General features: G+C 40.4%; 2 protein-coding genes across 2 annotated transcripts; both read left to right on the top strand.

The window, feature by feature from the left end:
• Positions 1-502: 502 nt before the first annotated feature.
• Positions 503-8,165, top strand: ctsc (cathepsin C). Its single transcript, XM_020619976.1, has 8 exons — positions 503-1,063; positions 1,754-1,899; positions 2,779-2,933; positions 3,412-3,567; positions 4,092-4,210; positions 5,940-6,071; positions 6,458-6,690; positions 6,873-8,165. Exons 1-8 carry the CDS (start codon positions 904-906, stop codon positions 7,137-7,139), a joined length of 1,368 nt encoding a protein of 455 aa, XP_020475632.1. The 5' UTR covers positions 503-903; the 3' UTR covers positions 7,140-8,165.
• A 606-nt stretch (positions 8,166-8,771) lies between these two features.
• On the top strand, positions 8,772-15,760 carry rab38a (RAB38a, member RAS oncogene family). Its single transcript, XM_020619977.1, has 3 exons — positions 8,772-9,211; positions 11,508-11,788; positions 14,379-15,760. The coding sequence occupies exons 1-3, from the start codon at positions 9,010-9,012 to the stop codon at positions 14,532-14,534; spliced, it is 639 nt and encodes a 212-aa protein (XP_020475633.1). The 5' UTR covers positions 8,772-9,009; the 3' UTR covers positions 14,535-15,760.
• Positions 15,761-18,443: the final 2,683 nt, after the last annotated feature.

Below are 18,443 nucleotides of genomic sequence, written 5' to 3'. Positions count from 1 at the left end.
ATATTCTAGCTTCATTACAGGTAAAGTGAAAGCTGAAAGAGCCCCAACCAAATAGTAGATGCAGTGCATAAATGAGTATACTTATCAGAAGTTGGACATTTCAGTATTGTAAATACTTTTTTGCAAACTTTAGGAGCAGTTTTGCAAACTTTTTGATTGATCTTATTAAATATTCTAATATTTTGAATTACTGTATTTTGGATTTTCATGACCTGTAATCTCTAATCATTGAAAATAAAACATAATGGCTTGAAATATTTCACTTCATGTGTGATGAATCTAAAATAAATGTGTTTCACTCTTTAAATTAACTTACGTAAAGTAAAACAACTTTCCTCTGATATCCAAATTTTTGAGATGTACCTGTAACCCCGATTACCTGCAATCAAATTGCGCAAGCAACACCTGAGTGTTTTTTCCCGCCCCGTAGCCACTTTTTTTAAAGGTCTACTGCGCATGCCCCAGCTGGTCATATGACATAAGACTGACACAAAGAACTGTCGAGAGAAATGAGAGGTTTACCGTTGTGTGCTTCCGTGTTGGCTCGGTAGACAGACTGGCTACAATAAGCCACTAATAAAGCGCAGGGAGCTAGTGATTATATTATTAAAGTAATAAGCACGAGCTGACGTTGTTAAAATGTTTTTCCTATCTGCAATTTTACCTAAAATAATCTTGTTTAGATCTGCTTTAACTGCCGACAGCTAGTTAGCTACACTGCTAGCTTGCGTGTTAAACCTTTGGGCTTTAGCTAACTGTCTTGACCATGGAAGTTAAAATGTCAATCTTTGATAAAAGTTTCAGTTTACCGTACTTAAAGGCGTGCAGAGGACAGGGGTCATCAGAAAAGTCAAACCGGGACAGGACAGTGCAACAAGCTGGGTCAGAGCTGATTGACTGAAGATGCGGTTGAGCGGTGTGCTAGTGTGTGTGCTCCTGCTTTGTATCGAAGGGTCCTGGGGTGATACGCCGGCCAACTGTACCTATGAGGACCTGGTAGGGACATGGGTGTTCCAGGTGTCCAAAGGAGGACACGACAAGACTATCAACTGCTCCGCTGAAGGTAAAACCTCATCACAGTACTAAATGTTCATACCATGGAGCCTATCAGTAACAGTGATGAAGCAGTTTCGCTATTTGGGAGCATGTGGCAGAGCCTGTAGAAACAATAGCAGGTGACCAGCTCTCACTTCCTGTTTGTGATCTGGTTTGAGTATGAACACTTCATACACGGATATTTGTCTAACACAGACTTGCTGCTTACTTGCTGTGAGTGAGTGTGTGTGTGTGTGTGTGTGACCTGCCAAGAGACTGCAAGTGATTTATGAAAACACAACCCTAATGAATTAAAGAGCTAATGTGAAGGACAAGCAAAGTGTCATGCTGGATGAGGATTTTCTACAACTGCATGCTGTTCTCCTTAATTGCTTCTAAGTGATCCACAAATCATTAGTAAAAGATGTAGGCCTATTAACCATTAGTATATTTTATTATAGCTTGGTCTTCAGATGTTTTGTTTCACCCACAGTCCAAAACACAGTTATATTTTACTATCAATTCAGTTTACTCCTTTAAAAGAAAGCATCAAATCGTCACATTTGAGAAGATGGAAGCAGTTTGTCATTTTTACTTAAAAATAACAAATATCTATTTGATTATCAGAATACATTCATATTTTGTCCTGTTAATCGACTAATGGTTGCAGCTCTAATTTAGACAATCATACACCGTGTGCTGTGTTGTTCCTCCTCAGCTACTGGTGAGAGCACCGTAACCGTGACCCTGGAGAAGCTTTTTGTCGCCACAGACGAGCTGGGGCACACTGGCTTCTTCACCCTCATCTACAACCAGGGCTTTGAAGTGGTCATCAATGGGTACAAATGGTTCGCGTTTTTCAAGGTGAAGAAGCATCAAAGTGGATTTATTTGAGCGATAATGTTATTTAGTCACAGTAATGACTCTGAAAGCTGTCATCATCTGCTGGTTGGTCAAGTTTTCACTATGCTGACAGTGCTTGCTGTCCCACTCATAAATTATAAGTCGGCTGTTGTGTCATGTGCTGCTCACCTGCCTTGAACCAGGTCAGCTGGTTACAAACTGTTTGTAGTTAAAGTTCAACTCGTCATTCTAAGTAATGAGACCTTTGGTGCTCATTGAAAATGCAATGATTAGAAGGTTGTTGTGTTTGTCTCTAAGTGGCAGCCCTGTGATAGACAACCCCCCCCAAAATCTAGAAGCAATATAGATATTGGATGGAAGTTGTGTTATCACTCAGTTTGCTTCCTTTATCCGATATGACTTTATCAGCAATATATGCATATCTTTGGTTCACTAAGAGCAGCCTGACGCACTATATTCAGCAGTAATCTATTAGTCATGTGGTACTTCTCATCACTCACATGACACGAAGTTGAGAAACGCGTCATAGCCTGTCTGTCCTCAAACCCACATTATGATTTGTCCATGTTTTGTTCACTTCCCCCTTTTTATCTTATTCTAGGCATAGGAGGAGGAGGAGGAGGAGGAGGAGGAGGAGGGTGTTGTAGTTCTTTCTTATGTTTATGTATTAAGTGTATTATAAGTTTGTAATTCTAAACTTAAAATTGCTATTCTAAGCTTGTACAACAATGAACTGAAAGTAGCTTACTTGATAAGGGATAATGTGAAGTTAATTCTGTTTTCTTTTTAAACATGAGTGTTCATAGTTGCATCAAGTGATATGGCTGAGTTGTATATTGGATGACAAGCTCCAATCTGTTTGTCTCCCTACACTTTCAGTACACTCAGGAGGGCCCTAAAGTAACCAGCTACTGTGACCAGACCCTGCCGGGGTGGGTCCATGATGTTCTTGGGAACAATTGGGCTTGTTTTTTAGGGAAGAGAGTGAAACCAGTACCGCCCAGAACAGATTTCAAACCAGTCTTCAGCAGTAGGTATGTAAATTATGGTAACAAAGTAGAGAAATGCACGCAAGCTTGTGTGGACTGTGATTTTAGTTTTGAGTTTATTGTGCAGTTTTGACATTTCTGCTTTAATTTACACTTTGTTTTGCTCCCTCATTCCCCCTGTGATGTGAACAGAGTTGAGCTGTATTTACATTGCCTGCTGAAGTTACTCAGGAAATAATGGTTTTATTTGGCTGTTTGTGGGACAGTTTTTTTTTTTTTAAACAATCTTGCATACAATCTTAAGCTACATTAACATTACAGGTGTTAATGCTCAATTCCAATCTTGTTCCTAGATCTGAGCTTTGTGTTGTTCACATTCATGTTTGTAAGTGACGTGTATCCAGCTCTGATTTGAACACCACTGAGGTCCTGAACTACCCCGCATAAGCAGATTGAATTGAAATGAGAGGCGTCATGTGCACACAAGAATAACAATAACAACATAGCTTAATTGACCCTCCAGGCTGCTCCAGATGCCATACAAACACAACCTGGACTTTATTGAGACCATCAACTTGGTTCAGAAATCCTGGAAGGCCATAGCCTATTCGGAGCACGAGATGTATACTCTGCAGGAGCTGCACTACAGAGCAGGAGGGCCTGCCTCTCGTATCCCCGTGTAAGTATTTACATGCATTTCCTCTACTATCTATGAAGGCTGTCAGGTGTCCTGGAGGAAGAAAATATGAATGCCTGTAAGTAATCTGTGCTTAAATTAATAACTAGTTCTCTCAAAATTACTGTTATTACTAGTAATGTTTTTTTTTTCCTCCAATGGTGTTGAGCATTGTTCTGTTCATTAGGCTGAGAAGTGTGTGAAACTGCCCTTATACACTATACAATGCTTTAATGCTTGTTCTCATAAGGATTTCTGATTGGTTTTCAGTATCAGAAAATATAATATGGCTCTTTTTGTATTACCTTTTAATGGAATATGCATGACAGGCACCAAATTTGCTATCTTCTACACAACCAAATTTGTCTGTAAATTAATCCTGTACTTCACCTGCAAAAGAAGTAGGCTGACAGATGCACCTTACCTAAGGTGGCTCTACATGCATTTCATTTCCAAAGTTATTGGGTTTTCTGTAAAAATGCAAAATGTCAGACTGATTTAAATGAGGCTCTTTGTTTTTACTTCAGGCGTGTTCGCCCTCTGCCTGTGACGGCCAATGCAGCCAAGATGGCGGCTGCTCTGCCTGAGAGCTGGGACTGGAGAAACGTTAACGGTGTTAACTTCGTCAGCCCTGTGCGAAACCAAGGTGACATTTAATAGTTGTCTCACAGAAACCTTGAAACTCAGTATTTACTGTCATATGCAGACATGCAAAAACATTGGCTTGTTAGAACATCCCAAAAATCAACTCTACAGGGATGTAGACGACAGTATTCTACCTGTGCACACACGATATGAGAAACTGAGATGCAAATATGAGAACATTCTAAATTGGATGACTTTTAAGGTCCAAGGTGGACAAAGCCATACTTGGTGGAGCAAGCAGTCAGTAAGTGCTGACGCTAAACAGCAGCTCACCAGCTACTATGCTCCCCTCTTGGTAGGTCCGAGTCTGGTCTCCTTCTGTGTTTTTTCCACTCCCTTGTGTGAGTGGAGAGAGTATGTGTGCTGAGTAGTTTGTGTCTGAGGGGGCCTCTGTAGGGCTGACTTTAAGGATCTTGAGAGGGCTGAAGTGTTTCAATAGAAGCCCTCTAAGCCGCTGTGCCTTGGAGCTGATTTTTGCAGTAATATTACAAATCAGGTGTGTGGTTTTTTTTTTCTTTGTTTTTTTTTAGGTTCCAATTAATTTATAAAAAAATAGGATTAAGAATAAATTGGTCTGGCTGGTCTTACAGTGACAAGAAAAAGTATGTGAACCCTTTGGAGTTAACTGTCTGCAGCAACTAGTCATAAAATGTGATCTGACCTTCATCTAGGAAGATTTTTACATGAAGAGCAAGTACAGACAAATACACAGTTAACTTATGTGCTTACTGAATACACCCATTTAACATTCACAGTGCAGGTAGAAAAAGTAAATGACCTTTTGGATTTAATATCCGGTTGAACCTCATCTACAAATCAGATCAGTGCAATATTCAGGAGGAATTTAAGACCTGCTTCAGCTCAGAAATGTCGGGTGTGACTGACTCTCTTGAGGTCGTTCCACAGCAGCTCTGTTGGGTTAAAGGCCTGGGCTCTGACTGGGCCGCTCCAAAAGGTGGATTTTGTCTCTGAAACCTTTTAAAGGAAGATACAGCATTGTAAAATAAATAAATAAAATTAAAGCTCCATCACAAACTCTGCAAGAGAGCAGCTAACTGTTTGTCAAACATGATATTCTGTTTTATTTTTTCTTTTCAGAAAGTGATTCAATTAGAATGGCAGACGTTTCCCACTAGTATAAAGTAGGTTTTTCATTTAAACGAAGGATTGTTACACTGAGTCTTAAGGGCCTTAAAGTCTTGCATCCATATAAAAACTTATTACAATTAAACCCCCCTACAAATCCCTACAGCCTCTGTTCTCTGACTCAATTTGTTTCTGCACAGCATTTTATTAAGAAGCTGGTGTCTCGCGCTACGGATTGTAATCAGCGTATCTGCGTGTGCCTTGCTTCATTATTACACATAACCACTAAAGCAGATAAGGGTGCTGATGCAGGATCATTACAGAAACTTTAGTACTGATGTAATATGCTACTGAGCATGAATGCATTTCTTTGAGTACCAATAAAAGTACACAGCCTTAGTATTGGGGCTTTATGTCGAGGGAGTCATCAGGTTGTGTAGGTGTCTCCACGGTACCTTTTGGCCAGTTTTTGTAGACTCTGAGATATTGATGTACAATACCACTACTAATTACAGCCCCTAAAAATGCCTAGTGCTGATCTGGACATGCGCAGCACTGCTGAACATTAGAAGTGTCACAAACTTAGAATTTATTCCATATGTTTGTGTCGCACAGCAGTGTACATCTTTGTTGTTCTGTTTCAGAGTCATGTGGTAGCTGCTACTCTTTTGCCTCCATGGGAATGCTGGAAGCTCGTATTCGAATCCTCACCAACAACAGCCAGGCTCCCACCCTCAGCCCTCAACAAGTGGTCTCTTGTTCAGAGTATTCTCAAGGTAAACGAACACAGTCTAAAATTCTCTTTTTCTACTTTAAAATAGTTGATGCAGAGTATTTCAAATGTAAGTGGGCAACAGTTAGAAAAGGTACATTCTTTACTTGGCCAAATATTCATGTTGTGAGACAGTAATCAGAAGTGCAGTGCTGCTTAATGTCATCAGTTTTCCTCCCTAATTAGAACAAGTAGTGTTTTTGGAAAGTATATCGTAACAGCCTCTAGAAAGTCAAGTGTTTCCTAACTGCCCTGATTAGTGTATTTTCATTAATCAATTTGAAGAATCCCAGAGAGATGTCAGCTTTATTAGAAAGTCGAGGTACCTTCTTGATCATTTTGAACTGTATATGAACAAACCAGATCTAACATTCAGTTCTCCCCTTTGAGGTTGTGATGGTGGATTCCCATACCTCATTGGGAAGTACGTGCAGGATTTTGGCGTGGTGGATGAGTCGTGCTTTCCATATGTTGCAAAGAACACTCCATGTGGTGTTCCTCAAAACTGTGGCCGCATATACACAGCTGAATACAACTACGTCGGTGGATTTTACGGCGGCTGCAGTGAGACTGCCATGATGCTGGAACTGGTCAAGAATGGACCCATGGTAGTGGCCTTTGAGGTACAGCAGCAGCTCACTGCTTCCTAACCGCTGTTCCTATACATACAGTATAATTTGGGTGGTTTGATCTGTTGCCACAGTTTAGTTTTAAGTTGTTTAGTCTGTGTTACCATGTAATCTTTCTCATGTTTTATCCCAAACTCAGTTGCTGTTTGTCCTGACCTGTCCCTTTCCTTCCACAGGTCTACCCTGACTTTATGTTCTATAAGAAAGGCATCTACCACCACACAGGCCTCGCAGGCCCCTTCAACCCCTTCGAGCTGACCAACCATGCTGTGCTACTGGTGGGGTACGGCCGCTGTGATGAGACTGGACAGAAGTACTGGATTGTCAAGAACAGCTGGGGGGCAGATTGGGGTGAGGATGGCTACTTCCGAATCAACCGGGGAAGTGACGAGTGTGCCATTGAGAGCATCGCAGTCGCAGCCAAACCTATCCCCAAACTATAAGAAGCTTTAACTCTGGATCGGAGGAACAAGTGTATTTGCACTGACTGTAAATTTCTTCCCTATGTGCTTAGCTGTATTTCATTGTAAGCTTAAGATGAAAACGCATTTAGCTTTTAATGCCAGTATTCTCCAAGGCTTTTTTTTTTTTTTTTTTTTTTTTTTTTTTATTAAAAGGGAACTCCAACCAAAAGTAGCAAGTTAAGTTAAATTAAAGAATGTAAGCTTTGTATGGCTAAATCTAAAACAGTTCAAATTGATAAAGCAGCTGTCAAGTGCTTAAATGTTTACAGTTGTGGATGGTAATGGAACCAGTGACTTTCATTAATTGGTCAGAAAGAAACATGAAATGTTGGTTAGTTTTTGTCATTCAAGCCTCACCTACATGACGCTGGCTTATGGTGTAACACATAGTGAGAGGCAAGACCCAGCTGAGAATTACTGTGAAGAGTTTTATCATCTGACCTCTGTAGATGTAGTAAAGTGAGGCAGGTTTAATCCTTCAATAATTAAAAGCAAAAGTAGGCACACGGACTGTTTTTATGGTTGGATTTTAAGTATTACCACACCATTTACAGCACCTAAAACAGATTTATTTTTTTAATTGCTTGTTTTCATGCTCTTTTCTTTCTTTTATCAAAGTCTTAAGTTGAATTTACTGTCAGCCATGTACTGTGTTGACTTTAAAAAAAAAACTTTTCTCATTTTCAGCAGTTACTGATGAGTTGCCTATGAATGATTTAATTCTAGCTGAAACTGCCGATACACACTTGGAATCCAGGTCTCCTCTAATTGAGGAGTCTCTGGAAGACTTTGGTTGTTTCTCAGGGGAGAATTGTAACCTCTTTCTTTTGCATCAAGCTGAAGCCACAACTGCCATGAGGTCACTTGTTTTATGTGAGTGAATTTAAGGGCTTTTTTTTAAAACACTGCCCCCTGTTGATTCATTTGTTGAAAGGTAAAACAGGTAAAATAATGAGATTTGCAGTTTGTTTTCCATTTGATGCAATAAAATCATTATTTCCAATATGTTTTGGTTTGTATGTAAGAAGGGGTTTTTGAACTGTATGTAAAGTCATGTTCCAGCAAATTCTCAAATTTGCAAAAATTAAATGCCTAAGAAGGAGGAACAATATAACCTAAGGTGATAAATGAATGATGTCCAGAAAAACGTTTGTGTACGAGCCCAAGCTTCTTTATGTTAAAATCTATAGTTTTATTTTCATGTTCATAAGTAGACTGCATTTAATTACACCAGAGAGATTACAGTTTCGTTTAATGCTCGCACTTCTACTCCATAAGAAAATTCGTAATTATTGCCCCACTACATTTATCTGACATAATTTGCAAGTTAAAATTTTATGCACATAAAATAGACCATGTTAAAAAAAAATCAGCTAAACTACTAAAATGGCTTCAGCATTAAAATGTTGCTTATGTCAATGCACCAGTCCAATAGCTTGGTACATAGTAAGACATTATGCTGCATGCAACATAGGCCCAACCTAAGTCAAATTTGTAACGCAAGTTTTTAGCTTTTTTTCTTTAATACCTGTAATGGCACGTTTTTAATGCCATAATATTGCTACTTAAATAATTTAAATACTTCTAACAGTGTTGACTTACTGAAGATAAATGTTTGTCCTCTCTGGCTTGTAGGGTTTAAATACACTCCCATGTCGCTCCTCTGCGTGAATCACAAGGTCCAAACGTCTCTGCTCCACTTCCCTCTGCAGACCAGGGCGTATCTTACCTCCCCTTCTGGTTCCCAGCTCTAGTTCCCTCTGCGCCGTCCTGCGCTGCTCCCCCTTTCGTCCTCTGGCCCTCTCTTTCCCGGTGGATTCATGCTCGGCTCTCGCACCCCTCGCTCGCCATGCAGAACAACCACCATATGGAGCATCTCTATAAGATTCTTGTGATAGGTGACCTCGGGGTCGGCAAGACCAGCATCATCAAGCGGTACGTTCATCACAACTTCAGTCCCAACTACCGAGCGACCATCGGGGTGGACTTCGCGCTCAAAGTCCTCAGCTGGGACCGGGAGATGGTGCGCCTACAGCTGTGGGACATTGCAGGTACGTCCAACTTTTACGCAGGGCTCACATAAAAAACCAGGAGGGCGAACAAATACTAAGTACTGTCGATAATTTGACAGGAAAACAAACGAGTAAAACAATCTTAAACTGGAGCCAAATAGGAGCACAGGTTGGAGCCAGTGATTAAATATGATGTTATGATTTTGGTGTCTCCTGGTCACTAGTAGCTAGTATTCCTGCTCTAAAACTACTGCAGTTGTAGGACAGAGTATCTTGTCCCTGATGGCTATTCACCAATTCTCTGTTAAAATATGACAGGCCTTTCTAAATGTTGTTCATGTGCTTTTATTTTGGATCAAGCGATACTCCTTTGCTCAGATCTGATGAGCGAAGCCTTCACTTGCTTTGTGAGTGTTTAATGCTGTTACTGCCTTTGGTGAACTCAGAAATAACAGGTTTTAGACACAAACCTAAAGGCTACAGAAATCCCACCTCACATGAGTGTCGGCAGAGGTTTGGGCCAGTTCTCCAACCTGCTCTACAACCTCTCTCCTCCTGTGCGCCCTCTCCAGCAGGCACAAGCAGTCATAGCAGTCATGTGTCTCCAGCTCATGTGAGTGAGATTTGAAGCCCAAGTTCTTGTATACAAAAAGCTTTTGTGAGCTACAGTAAGTGTCTCCCTCAGAGAAAACTGCTATACGCTGTAGGTCTTGTGCTGTACGTGCTCACTGCGCTCACCCTGGAGTTATAAAAGGCCTGAAGTGGGAAAGCCTAAATTTTTAATCTTAGTTCTGCATAATTTAAGATGAGCGCTATTTATTACAGTATCTCATGGGTTCTGGATTTAGTCCTGATCCAAGAACAGACATTTGTAAGTGTTTTTGAATAATTATGTTTGCATCTGGCATTTATGAACCACATCTAAAATATATCTTGTTGGTTTTACGTTTCACTTGGCTCTGCATGGTTTGTTTGAGGATTTGATGATGGACTGAAGTTTTCTCAGGCCACAGCTGTAATAAATCACTTGCTGTTTCTGTGCGTTTTCCCAAGACAAATAACTTCAACCATTCTGTTTTCATTGGCCATTTTTCAGTGGCCTGTATGGACAGAGTGAGCTCCACAGGCCTATACATAATCCTATCAATATCTGATTGTTGGATGCAGGCAATTTGATACTTACATACAGTACAAGAAGAACTCCAGGTGTTTCGGGCCCCCAGCACCCAGCACACACACATTAACAGATAGTTTTCTGTCAAAGCTTCATTTGTCGTATGTCGCCTATCCTGTACCTGTGGTTGCTTCTATATAGGCCATACTAAGAGATGACTTAAAGACAGAGTTTCTGAACATAAAAATACAAGTGGGCAAGGTAACCTGGATTATCCTGTGGCTAGATGTTTCCAAGATGCACATAATAATCCTGATACCCTCTAGGTTGAAAGTCTGGAAACTATATATAAGAACACTCATGGTGGTGACTGTTTGAAGTTTCAGGTCACATCCTATCCAGGGCTGAACGATGATATTGATTTTAGCTAGACTATTATAGTACTGTACTATAATAATCCTTAATATGACGCATGCTTTTGTCCTTCTGATACTGTATGTCATTGAAGAAGTCGCACATCTTTGCAGCTGCTCTGCAGCTGGCCCGGTGCTCCGATCCACCTGTGCAAGAGAGCAGGTGAAGGGAAAACATTCCCATGGGCCTCAAGACAGTATATACATTTTTATATACAATGCAAACTGTTTTGGAAGGAATGGTCTAGGCTGTTGGTTAGTCACCCCACAAGCTGAGTGTATTCTGCAGCTGTACAGCTGGTACTGATGCTGCTCTAGCAGAAGGTATGGATCTGATAATCACTGTCGACACAACATTTCGCCAGGCGTATCAAACTAATTTTAACCTCACAAATTTTTGAAGACAGGCAAGCACACGTGCACACTTCTCTCCTCCTCCCATCCTGCCTCTGTCTATGTCTGTGTCCGATCTCTCTCTCTCTCTCTCTCTCTCTCTCTCTCTCTCTCTTTCTTTAGCTTTTGTAGCAGTAAAACATGCATTAAACTGCATGTTGAAGTGTTAGTGAGGTATACTGGGAATACTTGCATGCAGCACATATGAGACAGATAAAATGAGTAAAGCAGACAGTTTGAATACAAATATTTGTGTCTTTTTGCTGCAGAAGTGACACTGCTTTTTTCCTGTAAAAGAGCACAAAGTCAAAAGATGAATACACATTAATGAAAAATTCTAAATTGTACACTTTTACACTGCTACCAAATTCTAATATTTTTGGCTGTATATATCCTTGCGCTGTGTGTCTTCTAGGTCAGGAGAGATTTGGCAACATGACCCGTGTGTACTACCGCGAGGCCATGGGTGCCTTCATCGTGTTTGATGTCACACGGCCTGCTTCCTTTGAAGCCGTCACCAAATGGAAGGAGGACTTGGATTCCAAACTGACACTTGCCAATGGGAAACATGTAGCCACTGTGCTTTTGGCTAATAAATGTGACCAGGGTCGGGATGTACTGACCAATAACGGAATAAAGATGGACCAGTTCTGCCAGGAGAACGGCTTTGTGGGATGGTTCGAGACGTCTGCTAAGGTGAGAGACACACACATATAAAGCAGTAGCACAGCGAACAGGATGGTGCTGTGAATACAAAGACCAGCCTTAAACAGAAGCTCAGGCATTCTGTATCCTTCCCATTCAAATGTCCCTGAGAAGCAGCTGACTCACCCGCCAGCTGTCAGTATCAGATATGGCACCTGACTTCCCTGTGGAGACGCCACCACAGAGGAACATTCAGGATGTGAAGAAATCCTTAAAAAGTGTTGAGTTTAACAGACTCTCAGTCTGTTCAGCATTTGCATATGAATAATCCTCCATCAGCTGATATTCAACCCACAGTATTCCAGGTCAGCTGCACTGGCATCAGGTGCTCTATCATCCAGACAAGATGGCCAGGAATGTTGAAGGAATGCATCGGTTTCCTGTTGACCAGCACAGCTCTTAAAGGGGTAGATTGACATTATTTGGAACTACACTTACTTGCTCTATTGTTGTATTAAATATGAAGCAGGAGCCAGGGGCCAGTTAGCTTAGTATCAAGACTGGAAACAACAAGTCTGAGGATGCAGATGGAGTCATAGTATGTGGATCAACGCACTGGACAGTTAAAAACAGCATGTCATGTTTTATCTAGAAATACAGAGTTTCATATTATGAAACATTTTGTGTTGTTTATTAAATTATTATTACAGTAGCATGTTACTAGTTTATGTGTATATCACATTAACTTTTGCAGTCTGATTTGGAAATTATTTTTTATAGCAACAAAGTAAACATAAAACATTGAAAGTGTGAAACACACAAGGTTTAATATATTAAACTAATACAGAACTTAAATAATCTAAAGTAAAAGTAAGGTGTAATTGAAGAGTCAGTGGCACAGACAGAAATGTGGTGAGTGACTTCAGGTTGAGAGACAAGCTGAGGATTCACCCAGCTACACATGAACACACTGACACACCATCACAAGCCCTGATTATCGCAGCGAATGTGGAGCAGGAATCTCACAGCTGGATGCCAAGAACAGAAAATAGACTAAGACGTGCACAAAGACACACACACATGCACACCAACCATATACACAACAACAATTGCACTCAAATTTGACCAACAGTAAAATGTTCTCAGTTACAGAGGGTATATTAAACATATTTTTTACGTACTCTACTTGTATTTTGTTCCTTTGAACTTTAACTATGGGATGTTCACACCTAAGGCATATCAATCTGAAGCCCATACAGCTTTTTGTTTTATTGACGTACATTTTGACACTTCAAATGTCCGTGCATGTCTTTTCAAGCTGAATGAATGTGGAATCTTTCAGGGTGATAGCTGATGTAACCCAGCGCCTAAATAACCAGCCAGAAGAAAATCTTTCATGCTTTCATCTCAACCAATGCTGGACATGCTCTGCATGCACAGGGAAGGAAGTAAAGCTGGCAGACAACAGAGAAGGAGGTTGCTGTTGTTGTTTTGGTTTGACTTGGAAGAATTGTTTGTTCCAGATCTAACACAGTATATGACAGATCATGTCATGACGCACATAGAAAGTTTGTGTGTTAGATGCTGAGGGTGCTGCAGACGGCGCCATGTCACATCCAACTGAGCACATTGTTAGGTCCTATGTATATTCAGTATCTCTACTGTTCCTGCATCATGTGTGTGTGTGCGCTTCTAGCACCTCACTTTGACACCCAGGACTGTTTCTCTAGTCTACTCGGATTTCAGCTCTGATCTCTGGGTGCTGCTGAGAATGGACATTTAGCATCATTGCTATATTATGATGAAAATCAAATCTGGTAACATGTTTTCTAGAAATATCACTATAAAGCTTTGTAATCCTGGTTGTAATAATTCTGTAACTGGTTATCCTGATGGCGATGGTGTGTGTTAATGGCTAATGGCTCCAGACCTCTGTTATTTGTCATCTGTCTCTGTATCCTTTTTTCCTGGCTTTATCCACTTCAAATAAAAAAATGTTTGGCAACAGCATTATAAAGGGTCCGTCATGTAAAAATGACTTTCTCAGGAAACTCAAGCGCAGCAGTGCAAAAATCCTGTGTAAGGTTTTACCTAAATCAAATTACAAACTAGGAACGAGCTGCACTTAAAACATTTATTTCTGTCTTACTTGGTTAAGATAAATCAGTTGTTAGCACTGTTTATTTAAAATATGTCATTACCTATATTTTGTTGACACAGCTTTCATTCTGTCCTGTTAACATCACATTGTAGCTATCACAGAAAACACTCTGTGCCATTTTTCAGTCCTTCAGGATTTATTTACAAGACAGTGAGGTAGAAACAAATGTTGAGAATTGCATCATTATACATAATTTAGGTTTGAATCTGCATAACCTGGTTGTGTGTGGTTGGTGGCTTAGAGTAAACAATTATCAATTTTCTGACAGGAGCATTTTTGCTGGATTAAGAGTAAAAAACAAATAGTTCAAGGTGAGGAAACATTTTTTTATAGGCAGTTTTTATTGTATTTATTTACACAGCACTTTCTTAAAAACGTTTTCATTAATAGATTTTTCCCTCTTGCTCTCACTGCCTCATTCCTTCCCCTCTATTTCTAACACTCTCTTTTTTTGCTTTTTAACTTTCCCCCCGTTCTCAGGAAAACATAAACATCGACGAAGCGGCCAACTTCTTGGTGAAACACATCATTGCCAGTGAGCAGGACATGCTCCAATCAGAAGTCCCTGACACGATCACCCCCCGGTTAGACAAGGACAAAGGCGGGACGTGCTCTTCCTGCTTCAGATCCCAGTAACAGCTCCTGACAGCCGGACGTCCTTCTGCATCTCATTACACACAAAGACGAGCTTGTCTGTGAGCAAGAGTGAAGAATGACTTTGGCTGTTTTTGAGGAAGAAGGTGTGGGTGCCAGCTCTTCTCTCCTCTGGTAGCCTGGGTGGGGGTGGGGTGGTGGCTGGGGGGAGTGAGTGACAGAGGGGCAGCTGGCTCAAGAAATGGATGGACTGAAACAGAGCGAGAAGGAGAGATGGATGCAGCTGTGTGTGCTTGTCAAAGGCAAGGTTACCCTCTGGGCGACGTCAGAGCTTGACACTGCCACTTCGGTTACCGTGGAGACACACTTAATGAACACATGCACAAAAACACTGGAGTAAATCACAGTGTATCTGAACTAAAGATCCATTAACACACCATGTTTATTGTCTCTCTTTCTCCCGCCTTTCCCTTCCTTTTCTTTTTGGCCCCTTCATCTCCCCTCTGTGCTTTCGGTCTCTTGCTCACTCGTTTTTTTTGTTTGTCTCTGCTTGTTTCTTTCTCCTCGCCTTCCATATATGTTGTTTTCCACCAAATATCCAAACCAATTTACTACAGTTACATTAGATCTAGTTTCATTTTATCTTTCTTGGTCATTTCTATAACAATGTCCTTTAAAGACTGGGGCCAGTCCTTTGTTGTCCTTCTGTATGTACAACTGGTGGCTCCTAATGTAATATATACTACATATTATATTGAAAAAGTGCCTTTTATAATACAGCCCATTTTACTGAATGTCGTCAATAGGTATATTCATAATATATTTTAAGTGCACTTAAAGGTATTTACGATGACCTTCATCACTGAAGTAGAATTCTAATTTCCATGGTGACATAGTAACATGTATGAGAAATTAAAAAGAGTGAGAGCATGGATAATGTTAGTTCAGTGATTTTATATTAAATTTCCATTTTTCTTTTCAGTATTTATAATATGTTGGGATAAATGCATTTATTGTATATACACAAACAGTATACTGAGACAGATGATAGAACCAAAGATGTATCCAGTTTTCAACATGTTCTTATGAATAAACCAGATCTTTACTGACATGTATGGCTGTGATATATAATGTCATTTTCTTTTTCTCTGCACACCCAGGTGTTCAGAGAGACCCAGGTGTAAATAGTTCCTCCCTAACAGGTACAACACACTGACAGGAGAGTCAGGGAGCTGTCAAATAACACTGTGCACAGCCACATAGTGCTGAGAGAAGGTCTGATCAGGAAACAAGTCTGTGTAAGTGGACTATAGGTGTACAAGGCCTTCAAGTGTAATCCGATCATTTACTTTTCCAGATTTTAGCATCAGGTTCACTCTTCTGCTGTAAACTGACATTGAAAACCAACTCTCTACAATGTTGTGTACATAACATATATTAGATTAGGTTGCAATGGATACAATCAGTAATCAGTGTATCTTTTCTGCTGTGTTTCTCACTGCATGTGTTTGCCCTTGATAAAATATGATTTTCCAGAGGAACAAAGTTCCAGAAAATACTTGTTGTTTGTGGAGTTTTTCTTGCATGACTGGCCTCTGACCTGCCATGTGACTACAGCAAGGCCTTCTTTACTTTCATACCCTCATAACACACAGTCTCCAACTACTGTACAATGAATTTATTGATACTGATTGTAACGTCTTTGACAATATAATTTCTTCCCATTTGGAGGTTTTTGCTGTCAAAAGTGAACTTGGGTTTGAGATTGAACAGGTACACTATTATCCATTAGCTGTCATCTGTCAACATAAACAATGACCAACTCCAATTCTCTGTGACAAAATAAAAGAGCCTCTGATCACTGTTATATATGATAACTTTCCCTATGTATGATGCTAAAATCCGCCTGTGGCTCCTTTCAAGATTTCAGTATATTTTCTGTGGTAAAACAATACTGTCCTGTTAACCAGCCTTTCTCGATCTTTGGCCTCCACCAGTCCTCTCTTTTCTCCTGCCTCAGACACGCACTCCATCTAATTATCACCCTCTGAAGATAACATTTAGTGCCTCGTTTAACACTCTGGTTTCTTTACGTTCCTGAGAGACAAACACACAATCTAATGTTTCTGTCGAATATCGGTTTAGATGTTTAGGCTCGCGCTGGAGAAAGACGGTGTCAGTCTCTATAATTTGTTATAATTGGATTGGATTTTCAGCAGTGATGTAACAATTTGTGAGAGGAAACTCAGGGCAGACGGAGGAGGGACAGGGGTTAGGCACAGACTGTAGAGTTATGTGAGAATTTTCCTCTGCTGTGTGGAAAAAGAACCACACACCCCTTCTCTGTATACCCACAAAGGCGCCCTCCTCAAGCACACACACACACACACACACACACACACACACACACACACACACACACACACACACACACACACACACACACACACACACACACACACACACACACACAATCAAACACACACACAGATGATCAGAAGATTTCACAGATTTATCTCTCTGCTGGTCTCTAAGGCAACAAGCTGCCCAGAGAGCGATAGTTTCATTTCTTTTTACTAACAGAGAAAGAAGGAAAGAGAGAGATAGAGGAGCCGTAACAAGGGACTACCATCACAAGACTTTTCACTCAAACAGGATAAGAAAGAAATGTCTCTCTCTGTCTTTTACACACACACTGACTCACACACATGGACTTTTAAAAACCAATATATACACTGCATACAGCTTCACCTGTCAGTGCCATAGTGGTTATTGTGTTGTGAAGTGTATTTAATGTTTGCAATAGCCTGGGGATTTCTTCTAATGCTTAGCAAGAAAACATATTCAGACAATCCTTCCAAAAAAAGATATACAGGCATCTGCTGGAAATTCAGCTGCTTGTTCTCAAAGGGAAAAAAAAATCACCCTTTTAAGATAAAGGATATTCATCTTGTGGCAATGATACATCAGTATAAACGAATAAATAAAATGTTGTGAGAGCTGAAATAAAACAGCCACAATGAAAATATACAGGCACTGGGCTCAGATGTAGTGCTACTATATGGTCGATAAACATTGAGAGAGAGGTGTTGGAAGTGGAGGCCGTGGCAGGCTGTGAATTAAACACACAGTAAAAGAGAATCGATAGCTGGAGCCCAGGGAGACAGCGGATGAATGAAAATAGCAGCTGCAGCTCTAACGTTGATCGATAAGTGTGAGTGTTTGTCTAAGCGTGAATCTGTGTGTATTAATCTTTCGATGTGTGTGTGTTTGTGTGACCTCGCAGCAGCAGATGTCTCAGTGAGTTTTAAATGGAGAGCTATGTGGAATATCAAAGACCTGCTCTGAACAACTCATCATTCACAGTGGGCTCAGTTGGAGAGAGAATCCACTTCAATACCAGATCCAGGTCACACACACACACAGAGACAAATGCACAACTGATTACACTTTTGTTTATGATTTGCAACAGATACTATTGCATTTGTCTGGGACATTATGTTACCACCAACATCAGCTTTGGCACTTTTTGATTTGATGGCATTTATAAGCTTGTAGTATAAAAGGAGTGTTTTGTCATAAGGTCATTTATATGTCAATACTAATTAGTAGATGTTGTGTTAGAAAGTGGTCATTAGTGTAGCAGTTGGGCCCTTTCTGAATCAATAAAGAAAAAAAATTAGACTGGAACTATGAAACAAATCATTTGAGGGCGAAGTGAAAACATATTGAATAAAACAGTGGTTACCTTGAGTTATTCCACTTCTACGCCTTTTGCCATGTAGCAGGCTCACTATTTAGTTAACCCTATCATTTGTCTGCCTCAGCATCCTGTGACAAATTACTGGACTCTCCACGCAGCCAAGTGGCAGCATGTGTTCCACAAACATTTGACAGACTACTGTTCCATTTCCCTTGATTGCACTGAGACAAAAAGAAAATACCAGTTTG

This window comes from Monopterus albus, unplaced genomic scaffold (genome assembly GCF_001952655.1).
Source record: "Monopterus albus unplaced genomic scaffold, M_albus_1.0 scaffold229.1, whole genome shotgun sequence".
Classification (NCBI taxonomy): Eukaryota; Metazoa; Chordata; class Actinopteri; order Synbranchiformes; family Synbranchidae; genus Monopterus; species Monopterus albus.
Note: the sequence above shows the minus strand (reverse complement) of the source record. Positions and strands in the feature narration are given on the sequence as shown.

Coding starts and splice junctions, on each gene's coding strand:
- rab38a (XM_020619977.1), top strand. CDS start 9,010: ATGCAGAACAACCACCATATGGAGCATCTCTATAAGATTCTTGTGATA. Junction 9,212..11,507: donor ACAGCTGTGGGACATTGCAG/GTACGTCCAACT, acceptor TGTGTCTTCTAG/GTCAGGAGAGATTTGGCAAC. Junction 11,789..14,378: donor GGTTCGAGACGTCTGCTAAG/GTGAGAGACACA, acceptor CCCCGTTCTCAG/GAAAACATAAACATCGACGA.
- ctsc (XM_020619976.1), top strand. CDS start 904: ATGCGGTTGAGCGGTGTGCTAGTGTGTGTGCTCCTGCTTTGTATCGAA. Junction 1,064..1,753: donor TATCAACTGCTCCGCTGAAG/GTAAAACCTCAT, acceptor GTTCCTCCTCAG/CTACTGGTGAGAGCACCGTA. Junction 2,934..3,411: donor AAACCAGTCTTCAGCAGTAG/GTATGTAAATTA, acceptor TTGACCCTCCAG/GCTGCTCCAGATGCCATACA.